Here is a 24,845-nt window from a genome sequence, read left to right on the forward strand (position 1 = left end):
ATTTCCACGACGCGTTTCAAAGATTTAAACTTCCATCATCGAGTTGATTTATATTAGTTAGTATGACATTTGTGTGTGTGTTGTGTTACGATTTTTTGGCGGAACTTATGGCACTGTCTAGTGGAGAAACAAGACATTATTTCAGAACACGGTTTTGGGTTTCTTCTGACAAAAAATTAAACTGATATCTAACGGTAAACATAAAATAAGTAAAATAGAGTACCTCAAGTGGTCACATGTTCCTTTCGCTGTCGTAACACATCACGTGTATATTGTCATATTTGTAAACAAATATGGCGTTTGGAATCTGCTGGGTGCAAGGTTCGTATAGCAGAAGAGAAGACATAATCACAAAGTATAAGGAATATACATCGTAACAACATTATTACAGAATAATTATTTAAAGGATTTGGAGGTGTTTGTTTTGAGGTGTCGAATACATGTGTATGTACTCCAGGTGGCATATAAACCCGATTTTTGACAAGTTACAACAGCTTAAACTTCATACTCGTTTATACAATCAGGTGAAATGTTAAAATGGCTTAAACTTCATTCTTGTTAATAACAATCAGGTGAAATGTTACAGACTTTAAGTAGAATAATCATATTGGCTACTAACTACTGCTTCCCAATACATTTATTCTTTAATGAAATTTTTCATTAAAAATATATCACTTTTTCAAACCATCATCTCAAGTCATGGAATCAAGACTAGAAATAAGAATAATCTTCACAAGGATTTAAAGTCACTTAGTCTTGTACTAAAAGGTGTGCATTATTCAGAAACACACATTTTCAATAACTTGCCAGCAGCCATAAAAGGCTTAACAACCAATGAAATTCAGTTTAAGAGAAGCCTAAAAGATTTATTGGTGGCCAACTCCTTCTACTTCATTGATGAATTTCTCAGTAGAACCAACTGATATATATATATATATATATATATATATATATATATATATATATATATAATACTTATTTACAATGAACACATTACTGCACTGAAATGGTGCAGAAGTTAGATTGTACTTACACACACACACACATATATATATATATATATATATATATATATATATATATATATAACTTCTGCACAATTTCAGTGCAGTAATGTGTTCATTGAAAATAAGTGTGTTTGTGTGTGTGTGTGTGTGTGTGTGTGTGTGTGTGTGTGTGTGTGTGTAAGTACAATCTAACTTCTGCGCCATTTCAGTGCAGTAATGTGTTCATTGTAAATAAGTATTATAGTAGTTGTATTACACGTTTATTACATTATAAATATTCAAAAAAACTTTATTTTAAATCCAGTGCATTAGTATTTGTAAAATGATCCTTTCATATAGTGTTCATTAAAAAATGACGATCATTCCACTTGGGACCTGTGGAATGGTACATTAGCTGATTTGTTTGAGTTGTAAATATTTGTCATATGGAGCTGTTTTTCTGACATGTTCTACAACCTGGAGGACCTCTTCACTACGGTTCAATTGGAATGAAAGCAAATCTAATCTAAAGTAAAATTATACATAATAATCATATTAAGTACTAAAAATAAAATTTCTGTTGCCTTTGGACGCTGTTAGGTTTGTAACTTGTATCTGGAGTCAGGTGACCAAGTGATTTCATCAGCCAATTAGTAATGCCGATTGCTTGCGGTTGGGGGGAAGAGGCAGGGTCCTGACTGCGACACCCCCGACCTCCTCCTGGTTCCGCATCTGACGTTCCCAGTCACCTCACCCCCTCACGCCCTGATCCTGCTGCTTGGCTGCATAGTCACGGAGTCTGGTGCCTCGTGCCCACAGCTGGGTGTGGCCGGTGTTCGCTGTGTCGCACGTGTGGTACACGGCGCTGGGCTGGCTGCTGGCGCTCGCCGTGTCTCTGGCGGTGAGCGCCGCCACCGGGGGCTGGGGCAGCAGCCGCGCCCACTGGCCACAGCCGCGCCTCCTCAGCCCGCTGGTGCGTCGCTGGCTGCCAGCAGGGCCACCGCACCGCGACTACAAGGTGAGCGCTGAACGCCCCTCTAACCTCGCCCGTTACTACGTTCCGGATCCTACTAAAGATTTTGTGTGCTGCTAACAAGTAGCAGTGCGGCTTTCCATTCTCTGCATAACCATGGAGAGCACTTTAAGCCCGGTGCATACTGGAACCAATGGAAGCAAACATATGCGAAAGAGCCTCCACAGACAATTCGCCACTGAAAAGAATGCAAGAGAACCGAAAGAACGAGCATAACCTATGAACGCTGTGTTATTGTCCTTTTGGTGCTAATGAAACGTCCCCTTAGAAAAATTTATGAATGACTGTGCTGATTAAACTTCTTACATTATTTGCTTTTCAAACAGCTGAGCAAAACTGAACGTACTCAGACATTACTCTCTTTACTTATTCCGATCAACACTAAACTGACACACAATATTTTTAGCGCAACGCAATCTGACTTTTAATAATCCCTACAAAAGAATGGCCCTGACTAACAATAACCTAAACCTTTCATGAATCACTTACCTCACAAAAATCTTCGTTACTCAAACAACTGCAATACAGCGAGCGCCACTACTGCCAGCTAAATAAACGATTCTAACTACTGAAGGTACTAACTACTGATAGGCACAGTTAGCAAATGAAAGATTTTGATAAAGAACGAACCATGTATTTACCTTAATAGTGTTCAAAAGTCATAATATGTATATCAGTTCATGACATCCAGTCTTACAAATTTACTGTCTCTGATGGACACACGTCCAGATCATCCGCTCTCAAAACTCCGCCATCTCTCTCCCCACATCCACCATCTCCCCACATCCACCACTGCTGACGGCTCACCTCCAACTGCGGAACGCTACGCGCTGTTAACATCCAACTGCCCAACACTACAATAGTGAATATTATAACAATGCTAATCAGCCATAGACTGCACACAGCACAGTCAGTGATTTTCATACAGAGCGCTACGTGGCGTTACGAACATAATAACCTAAATAGTCTACTTACACTAATAATCAGCACTCATGATGCAACATCAGGGTGTTGACTAATACGGAGTAAACCTCTGTGGAACGGAGAGATACTTAAAAAGCATCGAAATCGTTCATATATACATGTGGTAAATTTTTTGTACGAGGGTGTATCAAATGAAAACCTTAAATTTGTAATAACAAATCGAAATTTCGCGCCGTTTTCCTGTAAGTTGGTAAGAGTGCTACAAACAGTGCAGAATGGCCTGTAGGTGGCAGCACAGTGCAGATGCACACATACCGTCGCAGTATCAGTATAAAGATGGCCGCCCCAATTGCGACTTGCGCCAGGGAAGAACAGCATTCTGTTATTCCGTGTCCGCAGCTCGTGGTCGTGCGGTAGCGTTCTCGCTTCCCGCGCCTGGGTTCCCGGGTTCGATTCCCGGCGGGGTCAGGGATTTTCTCGTGATGACTGGGTGTTGTGTGATGTCCTTAGGTTAGTTAGGTTTAAGTAGTTCTAAGTTCTAGGGGACTGATGACCATAGATGTTAAGTCCCATAGTGCTCAGGGCCATTTGAACCATTTTTTTTTTATTCCGTTTTTGCCTAGTGAAGGTGTGAAATCTATTGAAATTCATCGACGAATATAGGTTCAATACGGTGATGCATGTTTGTCACAGCAGCAAGTCTACGAATGGAGTAGGAAGTTCGCAAATGGTGTGACTTCAGTAGAGGATGCTCCTCGTCCAGGTCAGGCACAACGAGTTGTGACTCCACAGTTGAATCAATAGTGAAGGAAACCCGACGAGTGACACTGAATGACATTGCAGCATGTTTACAGATTAGTCATGGGTCAGCACAGCACACTGTGCATGATGTGCTCCAGTTTCACAAAGTGTCTGCAAGATAGGTGCCACGGCTGCTGACTCCTGAAATGAGAGAACGACGTGTTGATGCTTGTGAAGCTTCTTCGGTGCTTTGAACGAGAAAGTGATGGCTTCCTTGCAAGAATCGTTACTGGGGACGAAACCTGGGCTCACTTCCACCAACCGGAAACGAAGAGAGCGAGCAAGGAATGGCGCCATTTCTCATCACCAAAACCAAAGAAGTTTCGCACAGAACCATCAGCAGGGAAGGTTATGCTGAGTCTCTTTTGGGACGAAAAAGGCGTCATTCTGGAGCATTACATGCCTAGAGGGACCTCTGTCACCAGTGCATCATACACAAATCTCCTAAAAAATCATCTGCGGCCTGCAATCAAATCAAAACGACGTGGATTGCTGTCAGTAGGTGTCCTTTTGCAACATGACAGTGCAAGGCCCCACGCTGCCCGTACAACAGTTGTAACACAGACCTGCATTTTGAGTGTCTTCCTCATCCACCATACTCACCAGACCTTGCCCCAAGTGATTTCCATATGTTTGGGCCACTCAAAGACGCAATGGAAGGAAAGAAGTTCCGTTCTGATGAAGAGGTTCGCCACGCGGTGCATGAGTGGTTGCGCAGACTACCAAAAGAATTTTTTTCTAAACGAATTTATGAACTTTGTATGCGCTGGAGGACTTGCATTAAGCGTGGGGGAGATTATGTTCAAGAGTGATACAGCTTTGTACCACTTCTGCACAATAAATAATATTTTAAAAAATATTTAAGGTTTTCATTTGACTCACCATCGTACTTTCTTAGGTACAGACTTTTTGCTGTTACATTTTTATTTAATTTCTGTCTTTTTCTTGTCAGATTTTCAGCTTGGTTCTATGGGTATTTTTCTTTTCTATGTTGTTTTTTTTGTGAAGTGAAAAAGCCTTCTTATGTTTATGCTAGCTGAGTACCCAGTGCTGTCTGGCTATATGTTTATTTCAATCTTCTATTAATCCATCACTTCCTCCCCCTGTCTCTGTCCCTCTCTTACTCTCTCATCTCTACCCATCTCCTCCTGCCCCCTCTCTACCCATCTCCTCTTCCCCCTTCTCATTGTACACCACCTACACCCACCCCTCTCTGTCCATCTCCTTCTCCCCCTGTCTGTATCCATCTCTGTCTATCCCCCTCTCTGTCTGTCGATCTCCTCCTCCCACTCCTCACTGTCCACCACTTCCACCCACCTCTCACTGATGTGTTCATTCCATGTAGGATGGTTGTGGCTACAGTATGTGCAACATAAAGACTAATTTCACGCATATGTTCTCTGCTGTATTGGATGAAGGATCATAAACTGAAATTAAAATGCGTTTGATTTCAGATTTTTCTATGAATGACTTCCAAAACTTTGATAGAAACTGATCCATTGTCTGACAGAATGACTCTAGGTTTTTCTACATTTTTTAAGTAATCCTTTTCAATTTCAGCAATTATCTCCATATTTCCAGCTTTTCTGACAGGATATAATTTTATATATTTCGAGACAACATCAACCAAAGCAAAAATATAACAATAACCGTTTTTACTTTCTGGTAAACTTCCATAAAAATCCACAGCAACTGAATACATAGGTTTCTCCAGTACTATATTTTGCATCTCACCTTGACAAGTTATGTTACATACCTTCAGCCTCCAACACTTGTCACAAGTAGACAGTTCTTTCCTAACATTTTTAGCTATCTTACAGAAATAAATACTTTCTTGTAGATCTTGTATACATTTTTGAATAGCACATTTTCCATAACTCTCATGTATATACTTAGTCAAGTTCCCAGCTACCTCTTCTGCCCAACAGTAACTTCCAGTCATCAGAGCCCCATCTGTTCTCCTGAAAAGTGTTTAAATACTTTGTAATATCTGTCCAATTTTTAATAATGTCTTTTGCCTAAGCAATTCATTACTAACCTACAGTTTGAACCATTGTTTTGGTTCCTCATAATTTTGTTACACAATTCCCTAATAATTTTGTCATTATGTATACCCTTCATATATCTGATTTTTAACTCTTTTTTCCTCATTTTGATCAAAATTTTCATTACTCCCATCCAGTGGCATCCTTGACAAAGCAGCTGCAACAACATTTTCTGAACATTTAGAATATTTAATTCCATAATCATATTGTTACATATACATTCATCATCTGGGAAGTCTATTCTGATGTAGTGTACATTTCTGTAGGTAGCTTAATGCATTGTGGTCTCAATATACAAATATTTTATGTGCCAACAAATAGGTTCTGAATTTAGTAAATGTGCAGTAAACAGCTATAAATATTTTTCTGTAACTGTGTAAGATTTCTAATGTTATAACAGCATTACACTTGTAAAAGGAATTGTGTAATGTATGAGTTCTCATTAATTTTTTTTTCCTGAAATAGTTCAGCTCCCAAACTTTAGTTCCTGCTATCTGTGTGTAAACAAAATGGTAGGCTGGAAGCCAGTTTGTGTAACAAATTTTCATGATTCAGTTCTTTCTTAATGTTTCCAAATGCCTCCTGACATTTTTGGGTCCAAACCCAAGAAATATTCTTTTCAAGTAAATTGCTTAAACAGGATACATTTAAATTTTTTCCACTCACAAATTTTCGATAAAATCTGCAGAATCCATAAAATGGTTTCAATTGTTTTCTGATACATAGTGATGGAAAATCTGAAGTTGCTTTAATTATATCTGGAAGTTCTGAGTTTCCTTCCCTAGTGATTACATGATCAAAGAATTTTAATTCAGGTTCAGCAAATTCACATTTTTCGAGTTTCAGAGTCATTCTTTCTTGCCTAAGTTTTTCACATACCTGCTTCTATAATTCAAAATAACCTTCCAAACTTTGTCCAGTTACCAAAACGTCATCTACATAAACAATAAGTTTCCCTACCCAATCTGGACCAAGTACAGAATCAGATGCTCTTGTAAATTCAGCTACACATGAGTTCAAATCAATAGGTACTACACAGATTGGTAACGTCTACCATTCTAAAGAGCGCCAGTATTTTTAAGAGATTCAGGATCTAAAGGTACCTGATGAAATCCAGAAGTTAAATCCAAACTAGACATAATCTGAATATTTTTAAATTTATGTAAAAGTTCACCATTGTTTTCAGAGTGATCTGGTCCTCAGTACAATACTGGTTGAGATGCCTAGAAATCAGTACCAACCTGACTCCTTCACTCCTTTTGAAACAATGACTAATGGGTTGTTGTATGGGGTAACACTTGTCTCAGTGATGTCTTAAGCTACTCCTTGTCAACTGGAACTCTCTTAGCTATGGGCACACAATATGGCTTTATGAAAAATAACTGGAGTGGTTTTAGTTGTAAAGTACTCTGATATCCTCTCAATCTGCCTGGAATATTACGAAACGCATAGCTATACTCCTATACTCCCACAACAAAGGTTCTAATGCATGTTTCTGGTTATCAGTTAACCCTTTTTCATCTGAAAGCTTAGTGTCTGCGAGTCCTTTAAATTCTCCTTCATCTGTGTCTAATTCTGGCATATCTTTATCTACAAATCCACTGTCTTTTAACAATTGCATACGATTCATTTTCATAAGATACAGTTGACTTCATAAAATTAGTACACATAAAATCTCCATAAGGTACATTGATAATCAATACAATAATCTGCATTCACACCAGCTATCCTTGACATGTCGAGAATAAGATCCTCACTGAGAACTTGAATTATTAAGCATCCATGTGTAAAAGTTACTTCCTCGATTGTGAAAGTTATTAAACCCTAACTTTAACCACTTTACTAGGTTTCTCTGTTGCACCTTTAATCTATACTTCAATTAAAGGTACTTATACATGTAACTTAATATGTTTTAATTTTTATTTAAGGATCCAGGCACTGCTGATGTTTGGCTACCTTCCCATGATCCTAACTTTAAGGAATGGACAACAAACAATACTTTAATGAGTCTTAACATCTTCACATAACATGTCATCTTCTATCCCTTCAAAACTAAAGCCTCCAAATCACTTACCATTTTGACTACCTTGGCACACTTCCCTTAAATTAATACAGACATTATCACTGTCACTGAGAATTTCATCAATTCGAGTACACATACTTGTTTCATATAGAACAGCACTTATCTTTAAGTTGTCTTATGATAACATATTTAATTGTATGCCACTAGTCAGAAATAAAGTTGAACACAGATTTTTAATCATCTTTCTAAGTCTTTCATCTTTCTCAATAGCATCACTATTTAACCATACATTATATGAGAAAGATTCACTTTCATTCATATTATTAACGTCCTCCAGCGCATACAAAGTTCATAAATTCGTTTAGAAAAAAATTCTTTTGGTAGTCTGCGCAACCACTCATGCACCGCGTGGCGAACCTCTTCATCAGAATGGAACTTCTTTCCTTCCATTGCGTCTTTGAGTGGCCCAAACATATGGAAATCACTTGGGGCAAGGTCTGGTGAGTATGGTGGATGAGGAAGACACTCAAAATGCAGGTCTGTGTTACAACTGTTGTAGGGCAGTGTGGGGCCTTGCATTGTCATGTTGCAAAAGGACACCTGCTGACAGCAATCCACGTCGTTTTGATTTGATTGCAGGCCGCAGATGATTTTTTAGGAGATTTGTGTATGATGCACTGGTGACAGAGGTCCCTCTAGGCATGTAATGCTCCAAAATGACGCCTTTTTCTATGTCTTAAGTGGTAACCAAATTAGTATGATAATCTATATATGACTCCTTATCATTTATTAAATCAAGAGTTTCATTGTCTGTGATATTTCCATTAGTGCCCTTGGGTACCTATACAGCAGCGTTGATACTACTGCACATTTCCTCACTAATAGGTTACCCCAATTCTTCTTTGAAACAAACAGAATACTATTATTCTTCATTACTATACTCACCATCACTTGCTTTCAGTTCATTATATTTACTGTCGTCAATATTACCACAAAAATCATCAATATCACAGCGTGTATTACCAACATCATTTCCTACTGCATTACTGTTTAAATACCCAGTTTCACTTAATTTGTTGTCAATTAATGCAGTATTCATTTTTTTCTTACCTCATTCTTCCACTAGGTTCTGAATTCCAAAAGTATCACAAAAATCAGTTACTTCAATATTTGACAAATAACAAGTCACTACCACATGATAGAATTCTGATAAACTAATTACTTCTGTACCCACTTTCCCAGTTTCTCTGTGCTCACCTACCTTACTTACATGTTTAGCCTTACCTGGTTAACATAGTTCTTTCTCAAGAGATCTAATGTTAACAAGTCACACACATCTTTAAAATAGCTACTGACCACTTCACTAGAGCATTTTTGTTGTGTGTCAGTATTAATGACATTTATCGTCCATTTGTTATTTGTTACATAAGTCCCTGACTTGCAGCCTGGCAGTGGGGCCAATGTTAGTTTTCTGTTTTGTGAATTAATACCCCATCCTGTTTCGTTGCATTGTTGTTATTGTTTCTATTCCAATTTCTGTTCCAACTATTACCATGTTGCTCTCCAGAATGAAAATTATTGCCATCTGCTCTATTATGTTCCTTCTGCTGATAATTGTTAACATTGTGGTTATTATGTTCCCTCCTGTTGTGACTATTAATGTGCCAATTTTGAACACTGCCTCTTTCGAAATCTGTGTGCTTGTTATGGTTGTTTTTCCCTGTTTTTTTTTCAAATTTACCCATATATTTCAAATATCAGTCTATGATGTTGTTTGGCCCATAGACTAGGTCCCGCTGCACCTCAGCTGGTAACTTCCTTTTTAAGGCATCTATTTTGGTGATTTCATCAAAAGATTTGCTCAAATGAAATAATTTTGTAAGCTGATTTTTGCAAAAGTGTTTCATGCTAAAATTTCCATCTCTGTAATTTGGTCCATTGAAAAATTCAATTTTTATTCTAGTTTGTTCAGTCTCTGATCAAAACCTAAATATAAATCCTTTTCAAAATATGTATAGGTTGTACCATCATTAGTACACTGAATAGTGCAACTTAATGTTTCAGTTTTTAGAAATTTCTTAACAAACTTAATTTTCATAATATGAATCATATTAGACACAAAATTATCTCTGCAATGCTGCAGAATATTTACAAGATGTAAACTACCTTCACCTGAAAAGTTTTTCACTGAAATGTTGCAAAACATGGTACCAACATTGTTAACAAGATTTCTATTAACCACATCACTGGACAATTTTTCACCTTTTTTGTGAAGAACGAGAACCACTTCATTTTAGGGTGCTGGTTTTGTTCTTACTTAATATTACATTGTCTGTGACTGTATTCTCTATTCTCTTCACCTGTTTGACAAAACTACTTTCAATAATTGCCAGTTTAATATGAACATTAGTTACCAAAGTCAATATTCGACTATTTACGTTTTTGTCAACAATACTTATTTCCAAATACAATTTTTCGAAAGGAGTTTTCTTTTTCCATATCTTCAGGCACTTCATCTTTGATATTCTTAACTTCAGTGTTACATTTAAGCTCGATTTATCTTCTACACATTAGACTCTCCTGGACCATCTAACCTATCAATTTTTTGATTGATATCATTTAGTCGAGCTCCTTTTTAATGACCAATTTCTGTGAATTGGTCCTTACTTTATTGTTTACATTTTTTGAGCTGACAATTTCGATTTTCTTTTGATAATTTGATAAATTTGATCGAACTGGACTTTATTATCTGCATTCATTTTTACTAACAATACCAATATGGTACTTATGTCAATATTATTATCTTGTTGTTTTAATAGTCTACATAATTCATAAGGGTCTTTTTCTTGTTTCACTGCTTCATCAATAAAGCTTTCCTGTCCTTTTATGACACTACTTAAGTCTGCCATATCTGTGTTATCCCTCACTGTTGCAGGTTCCCGTTCAGTAACTGTCATTGTTAATGATTACACAATAAAACACTTGACTAATAAGAGAAAGAAAACAAAAATATATTTCCAGTACTTAATTTTGTTGTTGGAAGTCGACATTCTTAACTGTTCACCCTACTTTTTATTTTTAATCCGTTTTTCTTCTTGATTGTGATCTCCTTTAGCTATTATTGTTGCTGTTTTACAGCTGTGGTTCATACTTGGCTCATTGGTCATATAAATTGCATACTTAATATTTTCACAAAATATACACTCTTAGTCTGCAACAAGAAAAATAGTCAAACACAGTATTCACATTTTACTTTCAGAAAATCCTGGACGAGCCCCATATTCTAACCATCACCTCTCTCTTACAACCCAAAGCTGATTCGTTATTTTGAAGTAAGTTTAAATTTGGGCATCTGGCCATGGTTTCAAAACACATGGTACACAGAAATAGTGACACAATGCAGAGAGAGGTAGCTGTAGTAGAATATAAATAAAGAATTTTCGCAATCCATGTCCATACAAGAGTCTGGAATGCAACTTCATGTACTGGTCTAGCAGATGCTCGGCTTCATTTTCTTAAATGATATGAACATTGGTTGAGTTCCTGTTGTCAAGTAAATATATTTTTAGTCATTTAACTACACAGTACAATCAAGTTCGAGTCTCGGTCCGGCACACAGTTTTAATCTGCCAGGAAAATTCAAATGATTGGGTGATTTATTCAAGAGAAAGAGCTTCACAAATTGAGCAAGTTAATGATGTGTTGGTTCAGCACTGGCTCTTATGCAAGCAGTTATTCGGATTGGCATTGTTTGATAGAGCTGTTGGATGTCCTCTTGAAGGGCGCCATTAGATCCTCAAAATCCCTTGCTGGTTCGAGGGCCCTTCCCATAATCCTCCAAACTTTCAGAACTATCGAGACATAGGACTGAACAAGAAAGCATTTCGTCCGCAGTTCGTGGTCGTGCTGTAGCGTTCTCGCTTCCCGCGCCCGGGTTCCCGGGTTCGATTCCCGGCGGCGTCAGGGATTTTCTCTGCCTCGTGAGGACTGGGTGTTGTGTGATGTCCTTAGGTTAGTTAGGTTTAAGTAGTTCTAAGTTCTAGGGGGCTGATGACCATAGATGTTAAGTCCCATAGTGCTCAGAGTCATTTGAACCATTTTTTGAAGAAAGCATTTCGCAAGCACAAAGACCAGTAGTAAACACTCTCGCCGTGTGCGGGCGACCATTATCTTGCTGAAATGTAAATCGACGATAGATTGTATAGAAGGGCAACAAAACAGGGCGTAGAGTACTGATGGCGTACTGTTGTGCTGTGAGGGTGCTGCGGATGACAACCATAGGGTCCGGGTATGAAGGAAATGGCGCCCCAGACCAACACTCCTGGTTGTCGAGCCGTATAGCGGGCGACAGTCAGTCTGGTATCCTACCGCTGTCCTGGGGGTCCCCAGACACCTCTTCGGTCTGGAATCTCATTTTTAGTGAACTATTTTCAGAGATGAGTACCACTTCGAGCTTTTTGTACTTGGTTACGGGTCATGTATACTCAAGATCACAATTTTCCGACTGTTGTGCTATCCACAGATGATGCAAAATTTACGAGGACTGTAGGCAAATCACTCATACATATGCAGGTGAGAATTCTTTTGCAACTACGAAAACACATTAAAAATGTTGAGTTTAGCATTAATGTATGGCACCCTGCATAATTGGAGGCTGCTCAATTGGACCTCTCATTTACCAGAAGACACTGACTGGAGCATTATACAGTGAATTTTTAATGGAACGTTTAAATGTTCTGCTGGAAGACATTCCACTACACTTACGTCAGAACACGTGGCTCATGCACAATGGGGCACTACATCACTTTTCTCTGTAAGCAAAAACAATTTTAAATAATCGTTTCCCAGATAATTGGATGCTACTACCTTCCACGGTCCAGTTCTCATAGCCGTACAAGAACACAGGAAACACCAACGACTCCACCATGTACATCTTCGTTGTTTTCGTTATTGCCCGGCTTTACCAGACATTAGTGAGTTAAACCGTTGTAGATCGACCAAATGCGATTCTTCGTTTTACTTCTTTATCACACTTTCTTGGGTCATTGATCGGAGACCCTAGATATACACAATCATTCACTACCTCCACATCCTTTAAGCATCCTGTAAGTTGAATTTGGCGATTAATAACCATTACTTTGGATTTTTTTCATTTTTATCTCTAGAGCGAAACTTAAACTAATAATTTCTACTGTGGTGCGGAAACATCTAGGCCTGCTCGTTCTCTTGTTCTCAATGCATTGAACTTTTATTTTTGGGAGCTTTTAAAAGCACATAATATATTCAAGACCTATTGCGAATGTTGCCATCATTCGTCAACATATTCGAGAAGCATCGCAGCAGATACAGCAGACACCTGAAATATGGGAACCAGAAAGACAATCACTCCATGCTGCGGAGTTTAGTTGCCTGTGTTAAAGCTATTGGTCGACTTATTGAGCTTTTCGTTTAGCCATCAGAAGAAAATATTTGAAAAGAAATAAGATCTGTAGAATACACTTGGAAATTTGAAAACAAAATGGCAGAAACGAATCTAAAATGTAACAACAAAAAAGGTTCTGTAACTATCAAAGTAAAAAGAACTTACCATATGCACAAGTGATTTTTTTTTTGCGTCTTTTTAAGTCCTCTATCCATTCCCCAGAGGTTTCCCACGTATTAGCTAATACCTTGTATGTTAGTGGCACAATACAGAAAGGAATATTTCGGGTAGTTTTTAACGAAGTAAGCAAAATAGGATACGAAAGTAGAGTTTATGTGTCTGAATTCGTACGTAATGTGAAATGCGTAGAGTTAGTTCACATAACTCTGAATTGCAGCTACAGCTGTCTTCCGCACATACGTCGACCGAAGCTTTTCGCTGGCTTCTTATTACAGTTGACAAAGAAATTTAAAATCACTGCTTTTGGTACCAACAACCAACTCAACTTGACAAAAGGCTACTATTTACACTACCGCTTTTAGTAACAGGACACGTTTACGTCAGTGATGATTTCGCACTTCAATAGCTGCTGTCTCAGATATTTAGCGATGTCACTAGTGACATGTGCGAAACACGTCAAGCGTTTCATTAAAATAAGTCTAAACAGCGTAATGTCAACAAAATGAAATGTGAAATATGGTACATAGGAGCTCTGACATCGGCTACTTAATAGTTTGCTAGAAGGCAGGGTAAGTCATATTTACCATCAAAACTCTGCTACAACTGTGAGACATCAACCGTAATTACACCTACTATGAACTAAAGCAACGAAAATCATCAGGTGTGTCCTTTGTTTTCATATTTAATTATTAAAATACATACATATTTTTCCATATTTATTTTCCTTCGAAATTTGTGGCGTGGATCTCTTGGATACCAGAAGCACCTATGATATATAGGTTGGTCTGAAATAGTGCGAAAAGCTTGTAAGGGTGTTGTAGGGTAGGTTGTGCTAAGAAATAATTGTTAAGAAAAAATTCGACACCTTGCGCGGTTTCCGATGTAATTATCATCTGCGTTATCCAATCAGGTGGCTTCAGGCTCAAATTCAAGTACTTGCTCGCACTAAAATGTGGTAATGCACAGACATCTGTGGTTCCGTAAGTTGCTATTTGTCCAAAGGCTCATCACCAGTTAAAATGTGCCATTGTCTGTAGTCATAAAATGAAGCTAGGTGCGCAAAAGCTAGAATTATTCGGTTTGAGGAAAGCAAACGAAGAACAAATTTGGTGATACTGTATCTAGCAGGCTGCTCGAATTTGAGTACACAGCGAACTGATTGGCTAACTACAGTGCTAAGTAAGTAGGAATCGGCGCAAGTATGAATTTTTTCCTGAAATAGTATTTCCTAGCACAAACTACCGTGCAACACCTCACAAGCTTTCCGGACGGTTTTGACCACCGTTCGTGCACGGTCCAGCCACATTAATGTAACCACCGCCTATCTTTAAAGTCAATGTGCGATAACCGCTCACAGACGGGAGTTGGCGGCACTAGCAGTGGAGAGTATGTAAAAATAGTCGGGAGGGGGGGAGGGGCGGACACAGGAAACACTGCATTCGTTGTCATAATAAGAAAACGGAGCAATTTATCTGCCGTCCGAAAGGACAGGATCATGTCTTTCGGGTCAAGGGTGGAAGCATTTCCTGAACGGCTAAGTTTGTAAACTGGCCGCGTACCGCCGTGGTAAAAGTATACCGTGCATGGCAAAATCGTGCAATCCAACTGGCACTGAGGCAACTATGGTGCACCAAGGGCCATAGATGAGAAGGGTGGATGATGACTCCGGAGATGTGTACGGGCGATTAGACATATACGCAGCTGTTGAGCACCTGACTCCACAGATGACTCAACGGGAACGTACAGTGTCTCCTCAACGACAGTTCAGTGTACATTGCTGCGAATGGGCCTTTGCAGCAGGCGCCTGGTTCATAGGACAGATCGCCATTTACGTGTACAGCGTGAAACGTCTGAAAGCAAACAGATGCGATATGGTCTGCCGATGTTGTCATCAGGAAGGCACAGTGTATTAACGCAAGTATGCATCTCTTCTCGGGGAGCGTGCCCACCCCTGCATGCAGTCTGTGTTTCCTCTGCAAGATGGCATCTACCAGCAGGACAATGCAACGTGTCACATAGTTCACAGTGTACGTTCTTGGTTCGAAAAGCACCAAGATGAGTTTACCGTGCTCCCCTGTCCACCAAACTTACTAAATTTAAGCTCAATCAAGAATCTGTAGGACTCCCCCATATGACTGTTCGCGCCACGCATCCTCAACCGAAAAACCTAGCGCAGCTGGGCACGGCCCCACATCGCTCTCGGCACCGTCCATAACCTCATTGGCTCCCTTCCTGTAAGTCTGGTAGGGGTCCGCGCAGTAAAAGGTGGTTACTCAAGCTTTTGACAGATGGCCACATTAAAGCTACTGCCGACCGCTGCAGCCGAGCGGTTCTAGGCGCTTCAGTCCGGAACCGCGCCGTTGATACGGTCGCAGGTTCGAATCCTGCCTCGGGCATGGATGTGTGGGATGCCTTTAGGTTAGTTAGGTTTAAGTAGTACTAAGTTCTAGGGGACTGATGACCTCAGATATTGAGTCCCTTACCGCTTAGAGCCATTTGAACCATTTGAGCTGTGGTAAAATTTGCTGTTTTGAAGAGCTCGCCGCAGCGCGTAGTGTAAAGTACTCGACTTCCGTTTCTGGCGGTGGCGCCGCTGTGGCAATCGCAGCTTTCGTGCCTCCCTCTGGCGGGAAAGGGGAAAGGTTGCCTGTTCACGTGCATTTAAGGGGCGCTATCAGCTCGGCGGTTGGTCAGTCTCGGCGACTCTGGTTAGTTGGTCAGCCAGGTCAGTGTGGGGCAGTTATTGTCTGTCTGTCGTCTGGAGTGCGAGTATGTGTTAGGCCACAAGTCCAGTAATGAACTGTGATTTTACTTTCAAAACCTTTTCTTAAGAATTTACTTTATTTACTAGCGATTCATCAGGAACATTAACACATTTAATCACACTACGTGAGCTTGGAAGCAGTTGCCAATAGTAACTGACGAAACAAATTAATTTTTTTTTAATAAATGGAAATTTTATTCCTAAACGTCTTTTCTTTTTTTTTCTTTTGAAACAGATTTAAAACTATAATCAGAAAGCACCCAGTAAATATCAAGTTACAATTTATTCAGAGGCAGAAGGCAGAAATAACTTTTTTTTTTTTTTTTTTTTGTTTTTTTTTTTTTTTTAAGTATGAGCTTCCGGGCTGAGAACCTTGCTGCTCCCTTTTAACACACACGTAGTCACGACTGCTCACAACAACCTCTGAAAGACTACACTGGTGCAAATCTGCAATACACCAGATTACCTTAAACTAAAAAATCTAACAACCCACAAACACATAAACTATGCACCCCGTAAGAGGGGTAGAAATGGTACAAAACACTCACATTAAAATTATTTGCCACCGAAAGTGCAACTTGTTTTTAAAAGAATTCTTACGGTGGAAGGGTGGCATCTTTATATACTAAAATGACCATTTAAATAAAAACCCATGAAATGCAGTCTCACATAAAATGTACAAACATGCTCAACATTACACATATACCACCTCGCAAGATGATAGGCAAGATAAAAACATCTTTCAGGAATTCCGCCTTTACACCTTAAGCAATAAATTCGTTAACACCGAGTCTGACAAACATGACAGAGGCAGCTATTAACGTACGGCAGACCGACCGACAGACAGACAGACAGACACTAACTGCCTAACAAAATGCGGACAGGAGACAGACGAGCAAGCTGGGGACGAGAGACTGACCAAGAGAGCAAGTAGAATTTAACAAGGAAATGAAACAACATATCACGAATCACTTAACTTCTAATAAACTGCGATGTCTGGCGAATACCTGCGTAGCACCCCCAAAACGCTCTCCAGAACCGGCCGCTGCCAGCCGCTTCAACGGACGCAGGAAGGTGCGCCGATCTCCTGTCTCACGGCGTCGTATCTTGCAGCGGCCAGACCGATGTCGTGGTTTGACTCCTGTTGCTCTCGTGTCGACCGCGAAGTCACTACCCCTCTCTACACGGCGCGGCCCACTGGACTGGAGTGGCGACCTCACATGCGCCGACGCTCAAGACGGACCAGTCATCTTGTGTCCCAGTGCGCGACAGACCAACCGATCGATCCAACCGCCAATGACCATTGCCTGAATCAACTCGAGCAGACTTACGGCCTAACACATACTAGCACTCCGGACGACAGACAGACACTGACTGCCTCACACTGACCCGGCTGACCAACTAACCAGAGTCGCCGAGACTGACAGACTAACCCAGAGTCACTCCGACTGACCAACCGGTGAATTTTTTTGTTTTTTTTTCTTTATTCAATTTCGATTCCCCCCAAAGGGGGCGGCCTGGCAGCAGCTTAGTATGCCGCCCTTCAGCCTACAGACTTTGTTTTAAAAAGATGAAGAGAATAAATAACAAAAACAGGCGATAAAATCGGAGACTTAAATAGGAACACGGAGAAAAAAAATCGTGGAACTTAAAACATAGAACAAAGGGATGATGATACGAATAAAATACATATGAAGCAGACAGGTAAAATAATAGACAGGCAATTAACAAACACGGCGACAGTCTGGTTTCTATTCGCAAAAGACATAAAATACACACCCAGTGACAGCATGGTTTCTGTTCGCAACATGGGAAAAGACGAAACAATACTGAACATCCACTGGAACACTGCACGAAAATATGACATACCACAGCCGGGAGCAGGTGGGGGAGAACTGGACAGATGATGGGAAAATAAAAAAGGGGCTAAGATGAGGAAAAGCGAAGGGGGGAGGGGGGAAATGAGCCAATGGAGGATGAGGACCCATAAGAGGGGTGGGGGTGCTGGGCAGATGCGACAGGAAGTGGGGAAGGCAGAGGGCAGGAAAACAAAAGGACTCGGGGGGGGGGGGGGGAGAATGGAGAGGTTAGGTGAGAGTTGATAGGAGGGATAAATGGATGGAGAGAGGGCATCATCCAGGAGGGGGAGTTGACTGAAGCACCTTGGGAAAGGAGATGGAGGGTAGGAGGATCACAACAGTGAAGGCGTGGCAGGGGAAGGGGACAGGAGAGGAGGGGAGCAATCAGGGGGTGAGGGGGATCAAGACGGCAAAACCGGCGAGCTGATCGCGCCCCTTAAATGCACGCGAACAGGCAACCTTTCACCTTTCCCATCAGAGGGAGTCACCAAAGCTGCGATTGCCACAGTGGCGCCACCGCCAGAAATGGAAGGCGAGTGCTTTACACTACGTGCTGCAGCGCGCTCTTCAAAACAGCAAATGTTACCACAGCTCACCACTAATGCTACTGGACAGTGTATGTTGTACTACCAGCAACGATGAATTCTGGTCACACCATTCCATCGCTCACCCAAACCCAACTCATGTGAACAAGACAAGATATTTGACCGGCGAATTCTGTACTGTAGCGCCGAAGCTGTGAAGTCGTGAACTTCCTTTGCTGTTTCGCTAGAAGACTGATCGCCAGTGCAATACGAACGGACACTAGCGAATGCGGACCGACTAAATGCAGTTCGCTCGCACTGGCCTACCGCTTACACCAGAGAGAACTCTCGTTCTTTACTCGTTCGCTTGTGTTCGGAACTTTGTCAAGGTGGCGTAACTATCTCCTTTTACACTGGGGCAGCAGAACGTATAAGGAGCCTTGTTGTATCTTCCCGCATTTGAACGACATATTAATGTTACAATAGTTCCACCAACCTGTTTTCTTCATGCGATGTCGTTGTCGCAGCACAGAAGTATCTGTTTTCATTTCGTTGCTTTTGCTGAGAAGTTTTATGCAACTACAATGAAATTTAGGATGTTATTGCATCCACATAATGAAGACAGTAGTTTATAGGGAAACCATCTATTTTTATCGTATATTCCGACAAAAGCAAATAGCAAACTTGTTGGACCGAAGGGAGCAACACGCTTTAATTTAGATTCTCAGGCAGCAAGGAACCACAATACTTTATAAGTCACTAAATGTATAGTCAAACACAAACAACAGTTAAGTTTAAGCCAGTAATAAGGAATCATTCAAGGTACAAAATTATTCTTGAACTGAGATCAACAGTGGAAATGAAACGGCAAGTGTTTCGACAGTTTCCACAGAGTAGTTAACTATCACTAACCGATTAAGTCCAACGGGAAGGTTGCCACTAAAACTAACGAATAGGAAGTTGTACATAGAGTCCAAATCCCACTTCGGAGAAATTACAACACTAAGAAGTTAAGATTTATCCGCTTTGAACACTCTGTCGAGAAGTCCTTCCACCAGTGACTACATACGGGTACTGCAGTCGGCGATGGCCATTTGGAACGCTTGATGACATAAATGGAATTTTAAAGAAGTGTTTATGACCATATTCTTTCACGATTTTCTTTTTATTGCTGTTGTTGTTATACTTTTGCAACGTAAATGTGTATCTTGACATTGACCTTGAAATGAGTCTGCTTTTCACCTAGTTTCATTGGCACATTAACGTGACGCTCCCCAGCACTATCCAAAGAACTATGCACGTGTATAAGCATCTTTCGACGCTGCACTTTCTTGCGCAGCTCTAGCAAGTAGCCGGCAGCGTAACATGTCTCACGGGAGGCTTATTGACTGTGCCAGATAATCAGGCGCCTGGCCGCAAAAGTTCACTTTTAGAACAGTTGAACACCAACGTCTCGTGACTCGTGTTCTCTTTATTCGTCCTTAGTTCTCGTCGGCCTCGTGGTCTTCGGTTGCCGGTCGTAGTTTGCTCACTTTATTTTGCTACTACAAGCTTTTGCGCATAACAAGGAAACGAATATCAAACAACGAGACTATTCGTAAAGTAAGGTACGATCGGCCGCGAAATGGAAACCACAGTGAAAATCAAAAATATTTTATTTGGAATAGTTTGTCACACTTTCCAGCTACTTCGCTACAGAGTTGCCAGTCCGATTTAGACATTTGTTTTAGCGCTCAACTTTTCAACACCTTCGTCGTAGGAGGCGGCCGCCTATGCTTTTCGCCACTTCTCTACGCAGGTCTGTGCCAAAATGCCTTCATAGTCAGCGGTTCATGTCAGTAGCACATCAGAGGGTGCAAGTCTGTGCTGTATCGTGGGTGTTCAAACACTTCCCACTGATAACGCTGCATGGACATGCTTATTGCCTCCGCAGTACGCCGCTGAGAATTGTCATGAAGAAGGAACTGCATGAGATCAGGCACAACCTCGCAGCAGGCGATCATATTTGGCGCGGCACACTATTGTTCTTGGCATCTTTACGTGCTCACTGTGTGCTGAGAACTGAAAAGAGTGGCGTGACTCAATCAAGAGGAATATTAGACACACCTGTGCAAGGCTTAATCGGATTTTCAATGTCGTTTCCATTTCACAACCTTTCAGACCTTATTTTCCGAATAGCCCTCGTTCATACAGCCACCACAGGACAAACTAAACAGAAACGAATAGCACACAGATACAGCTGGCAATGCTAAGTACAATAAACGCACGCAATCAACACACAGTGAAAGTGATGTGTTCAGTTCTGATGTGTTCATTGAAAAGCTGAGTTAGACGAGCCAGTGGTCGGTGGTGAGTGGTGCTCGGCAACGGCTTGGCTGGTCGGAGGACAGAGGCAGCTTTGGGTGAAAGTGTCCAGCTAGGTGCTTGGAGGCTGCATAACTACCTCCCTGGCGGAAGGTTACTCGATCAGTTTCCAGATAGCTCGTGATCAGTGTAGGAAATTAGTTCTGTGGTCATGTTGTCTCCTAGGGCGCTTTTGGCGCCATCATGTCGTGCTGAACTTTCTGTAAGCCTACCGATAAATATGTTTATGGTACCAGCGGTGGGAGCGACAGTCATCTGTCAGCTATTCCATGTTTATTTATCGGTGGCTGGCTTGTAGCAAAGCAGTCGCCGCCAATCTTAGCTGTGTTGCGGTACAGCAGAGATCCCAGGGAGAGCTTTGAATGCTACCACATCCATTGCTTTCTCAGGAGCCTGAGGTTCTTGGTCCACGGAGCTGACGTCTATCGTTTTGACTGTAAGCCTATTCGCTTGATTGCAAATTGTTCCTACAGAGAAAAATGAACATCAAACACGGAACATACTGGGAACAACTCACACATACAACAGCGATTAAAAATAACAATACCATTTTTCTGTCTCCCAGAAGAAACTTAATTTCCGCTATCATTGCTTGAGATGGAAATTTCAAAGAAAGATGTGTGTACCTAGGAGAATCGTTAACTTCGCATTCATTACTCGGTCTTCTTGGTACAGTGTCAAGCCACATTAATATGAACACCTCTCAAACACCTCAATAACTACCTTCTACAGCGCGGACCGCTGTGAGACATGCAGGAAGAGAGTTGGTGAAGTTCTGGAAAGCTCCAATAGGGTTGTGGAGCCATGCCATGACCAGCTGCGCTAGGTTTCTTGGTTGACGATCCATGGTGCGAACAATGCAGCCGAAAAGGTCTCACAGATTCTAGACTGGATTTAAATCCGGGAAGTCTGATGACTGGTGGTGTATGGAAACTTCATCCTGGTGCTCTCTGAACCACCCATGTACATTGTGAGACGTCTGCTAGGTTGCATTGTCCTGTTGGTAGATGCCAACATGCAGAGGAAAAGCAGATGGCATATAGGGGTGGACATGGTCCTCAAGGATAGATGCATACCGGCTTTGATACATTATTTGCTTCGGAATGAGGAGATCACACAGGGAATGTCTTCCAGCTTGAATCCTTCCTACGGTTGCATTCAGACATTTCATGCCATACATGCCAACGGCCATCTGTTTGATGGAGCATAAAACGTGATTCATCTTGAAAGGACACTTGTCGTCACTCAGTCGACGTCCAACTGCGGTATTGGCGTGCAAATCCCAGCCTCCGCCACTGGTGAACAACAGTCAGCATGAGAGCAAGAAACACGGACCTGCTGCTGAGGCCCACATGCAGCATTGTTCACTGAAAGACTATTGAGGAGACAGTGTAGGTATCCTCTTGGTTCATCTGGACCATCTGTTGCCCACCAGTTGCGTGTCTACTCGCACGTACACTTCTCCACAGCCGTCGTTCACCCCTGTCATCTATGTCGCATGGTGCACCAGATGCCTTGGGGCGAGTTTTGGATAGCAACATTTTGCCCACCACGGTGTACTTCAACCACGGCGGCACGTGAGCGGTTTACTAGCTTAGTAGTTCCGGAAATGTTTCCATGCTTGGCTCAAAAGACAATGGTCATGTCCATTTGGACGTCAGATAAATTGCTCCGTTTCCGCGTTATGAGAACGACTTCGCTGTTTTGCGAATCCCCCCCGACATTCTTCATGTGCCCTCCACTGCTAGTGCTCCCACTTGCTTTGTATGAGTGATTATTGCATGTTGATGTTGAACATGGGTGGCGTTCACATTAATGTGACTTGACAATGCAAAAGTTTGAGATGGAACAACCATTTGAGTATTCTTACCCAGTTTCCCACGTCTTTTCATTGTGGAGTTAAAGCGATCTTTCTTTTTTCCAGGTGGTTGAGCTGCGGATAGTACAAGCGAAAGAAGACAAGGGAACAACGAATCATGTCGAATGAAGTTACGGGCTATATCTCCTTAGAAATGTACTGTGTTTATATTTGCTATCCCAAACGAGAACATCACCATCACCCTCCTGTGTCCTTATGTAGAGTATATGCCACATCAAGCTTTTTTTTTCTAACTCAGGGAATAAACTAAACTTTCTGTGTATCTGATTGTGGCATATACTTTACAACATTTGTCTTCTGTCCATCATTTCTTTTCGTTCCGTCATGTTCTTATGGGGTATCAAAATCTGTTTGAAGTAAGCTGATTGTTGCAATGTCAGCATGTGTTCAAGAAATAAAGGTAATTTCTAATGGTATTTAGTAATTTTGAACTAATTTGTGTTTAGAATATGCTGAGGTACCCTACACTATGAAATAATTGTGTTCAATTCATCACAGCAACATAGTGATTTTTTTTTTTCAGTGTAGCACTAGGTTCGGCAACGACCTAGAGTTGCACTTTCCAGTGGCATTGTTTTCAAAAATTTTAGGTATTTAACACTAAATTTTCTGAGCATTCCACTTTATTCAGCAATTTTTAACACAAATAGTATTCACTTTGCTCATGTCCCGAAATTCTGGTGTACCACATCAATTTTGAAATGTGGTATAGTAGTCTTATCTTGTCCCAGAACAGTGAATTGACTACAGTACAAACTTTTAATTCCTAAAATCTAAACTCAGGACTGAGGAAGTTATACAAAAGGTAATTTATTGTACAATTTTGATATCGCCAGACAAGGCTTTTGCGGCTGTCACTGAGCTTCTATTAACAGAACATTATAAATAAAACAATGGGCAATGTCCAGGAAGTAAACATAGCACTTACGTGTGACGTAAATCCAAGAGACTTTTCACATGTATTAAATGTAGGGCACGAAGGTATCTAGAGCTACGTCTTGGAGCAACAATATCCCAGAGGTTCTCGCCTAATCAGGCTCTAGAAGTAAACCCATATATGCAACGTATTTCTATTAACTGCCTAAAAAACCTAACAATTTTAACGTAAGTCTGTGTGTATTGTTTCTGTTGATTCGAAATGTTAAAGGACTGGACGTAAGAGCATAGAAATCTCGGTTTCAGTAGGTGATATGATTGACAACGAACAAATAACACACTATACACGCTGAATCATAGGATGATACGGTGTCCAGTATCATACCTGTAAACAACTGCGACGAAAATATTATCTACATCTACAAATACTGTGCAGTCCATCAAAACTGCAGCGTCAGAAAGTATAGTAGAAAGAATGCATAATTAAATTTTTAGATGATTGTGGGAAATACGGGGTGTAAAATATAGTACCCAGATCTGGCAGCAACTATGGCTCTAAAGTAGTTGGTCGACGTGTCAGACGTGAGCTTGGATGACATATAGTTCCGACATTTCACACTCCTTCAACTCTCTGCAAGAGTTCATGAATCAAAATGGCGGGTGATAGCACATAAGACTCTCAGGAGCCAGACATTTTCATCGGGTGAGAAACGTGGAGAAGATGCTGACCAGAGCAACAGACGAACAGCCTCTATACCAAAGTAGATCAGGACAACACAGGTATCACATGGTTTTCCATTATCTTATTGAAAGATAACGTGACAGAGTACTTGAAGGCAGAGAGCAGCAATCTGGTAGTGCACGAGGGGCAACATCAAAGATACAACAATTGCATAATCCTGCTCCCCTTCTTTGACATCATCGCTCAACTGTCCTATGTGCAAATTGGTGGTAAATTCAAAAAATACAGGAAAATTACAGAATCCATGGTTTTCCATGATGTCACAGGCCACTTGTGTTATGAGCCCGCTTGTCCTAAGTGTAAAATAGTGAGAAATTAAAAGAAAGCCAACATGGACAATTGTCCCAGTGGTGGGAAATAAAAGATGGCAGACCTGTATTGTTGCCAGCTCACATGTCCTACATATAGAAACCAAGATGGTCA

The 24,845-nt window shown here is 40.9% G+C and overlaps 1 protein-coding gene across 3 annotated transcripts in view; it reads left to right on the plus strand.

Moving 5' to 3' along the window:
- The window catches only part of LOC124619612 (sodium-coupled monocarboxylate transporter 1-like), a 212,021-nt gene extending 188,801 nt beyond the window's left edge, over positions 1-23,220 (plus strand). For all 3 annotated transcript variants that reach the window (XM_047146115.1, XM_047146116.1, XM_047146117.1), the window contains exons 14-15: positions 1,806-2,004; positions 22,850-23,220. In XM_047146115.1, coding sequence (XP_047002071.1) covers positions 1,806-2,004; positions 22,850-22,912 — 262 coding nt within the window. In that variant the 3' untranslated portion in view covers positions 22,913-23,220. The remainder of the gene's footprint in view (positions 1-1,805; positions 2,005-22,849) is intronic.
- Positions 23,221-24,845: the final 1,625 nt, after the last annotated feature.

Source organism: Schistocerca americana, chromosome 6 (genome assembly GCF_021461395.2).
Source record: "Schistocerca americana isolate TAMUIC-IGC-003095 chromosome 6, iqSchAmer2.1, whole genome shotgun sequence".
Classification (NCBI taxonomy): Eukaryota; Metazoa; Arthropoda; class Insecta; order Orthoptera; family Acrididae; genus Schistocerca; species Schistocerca americana.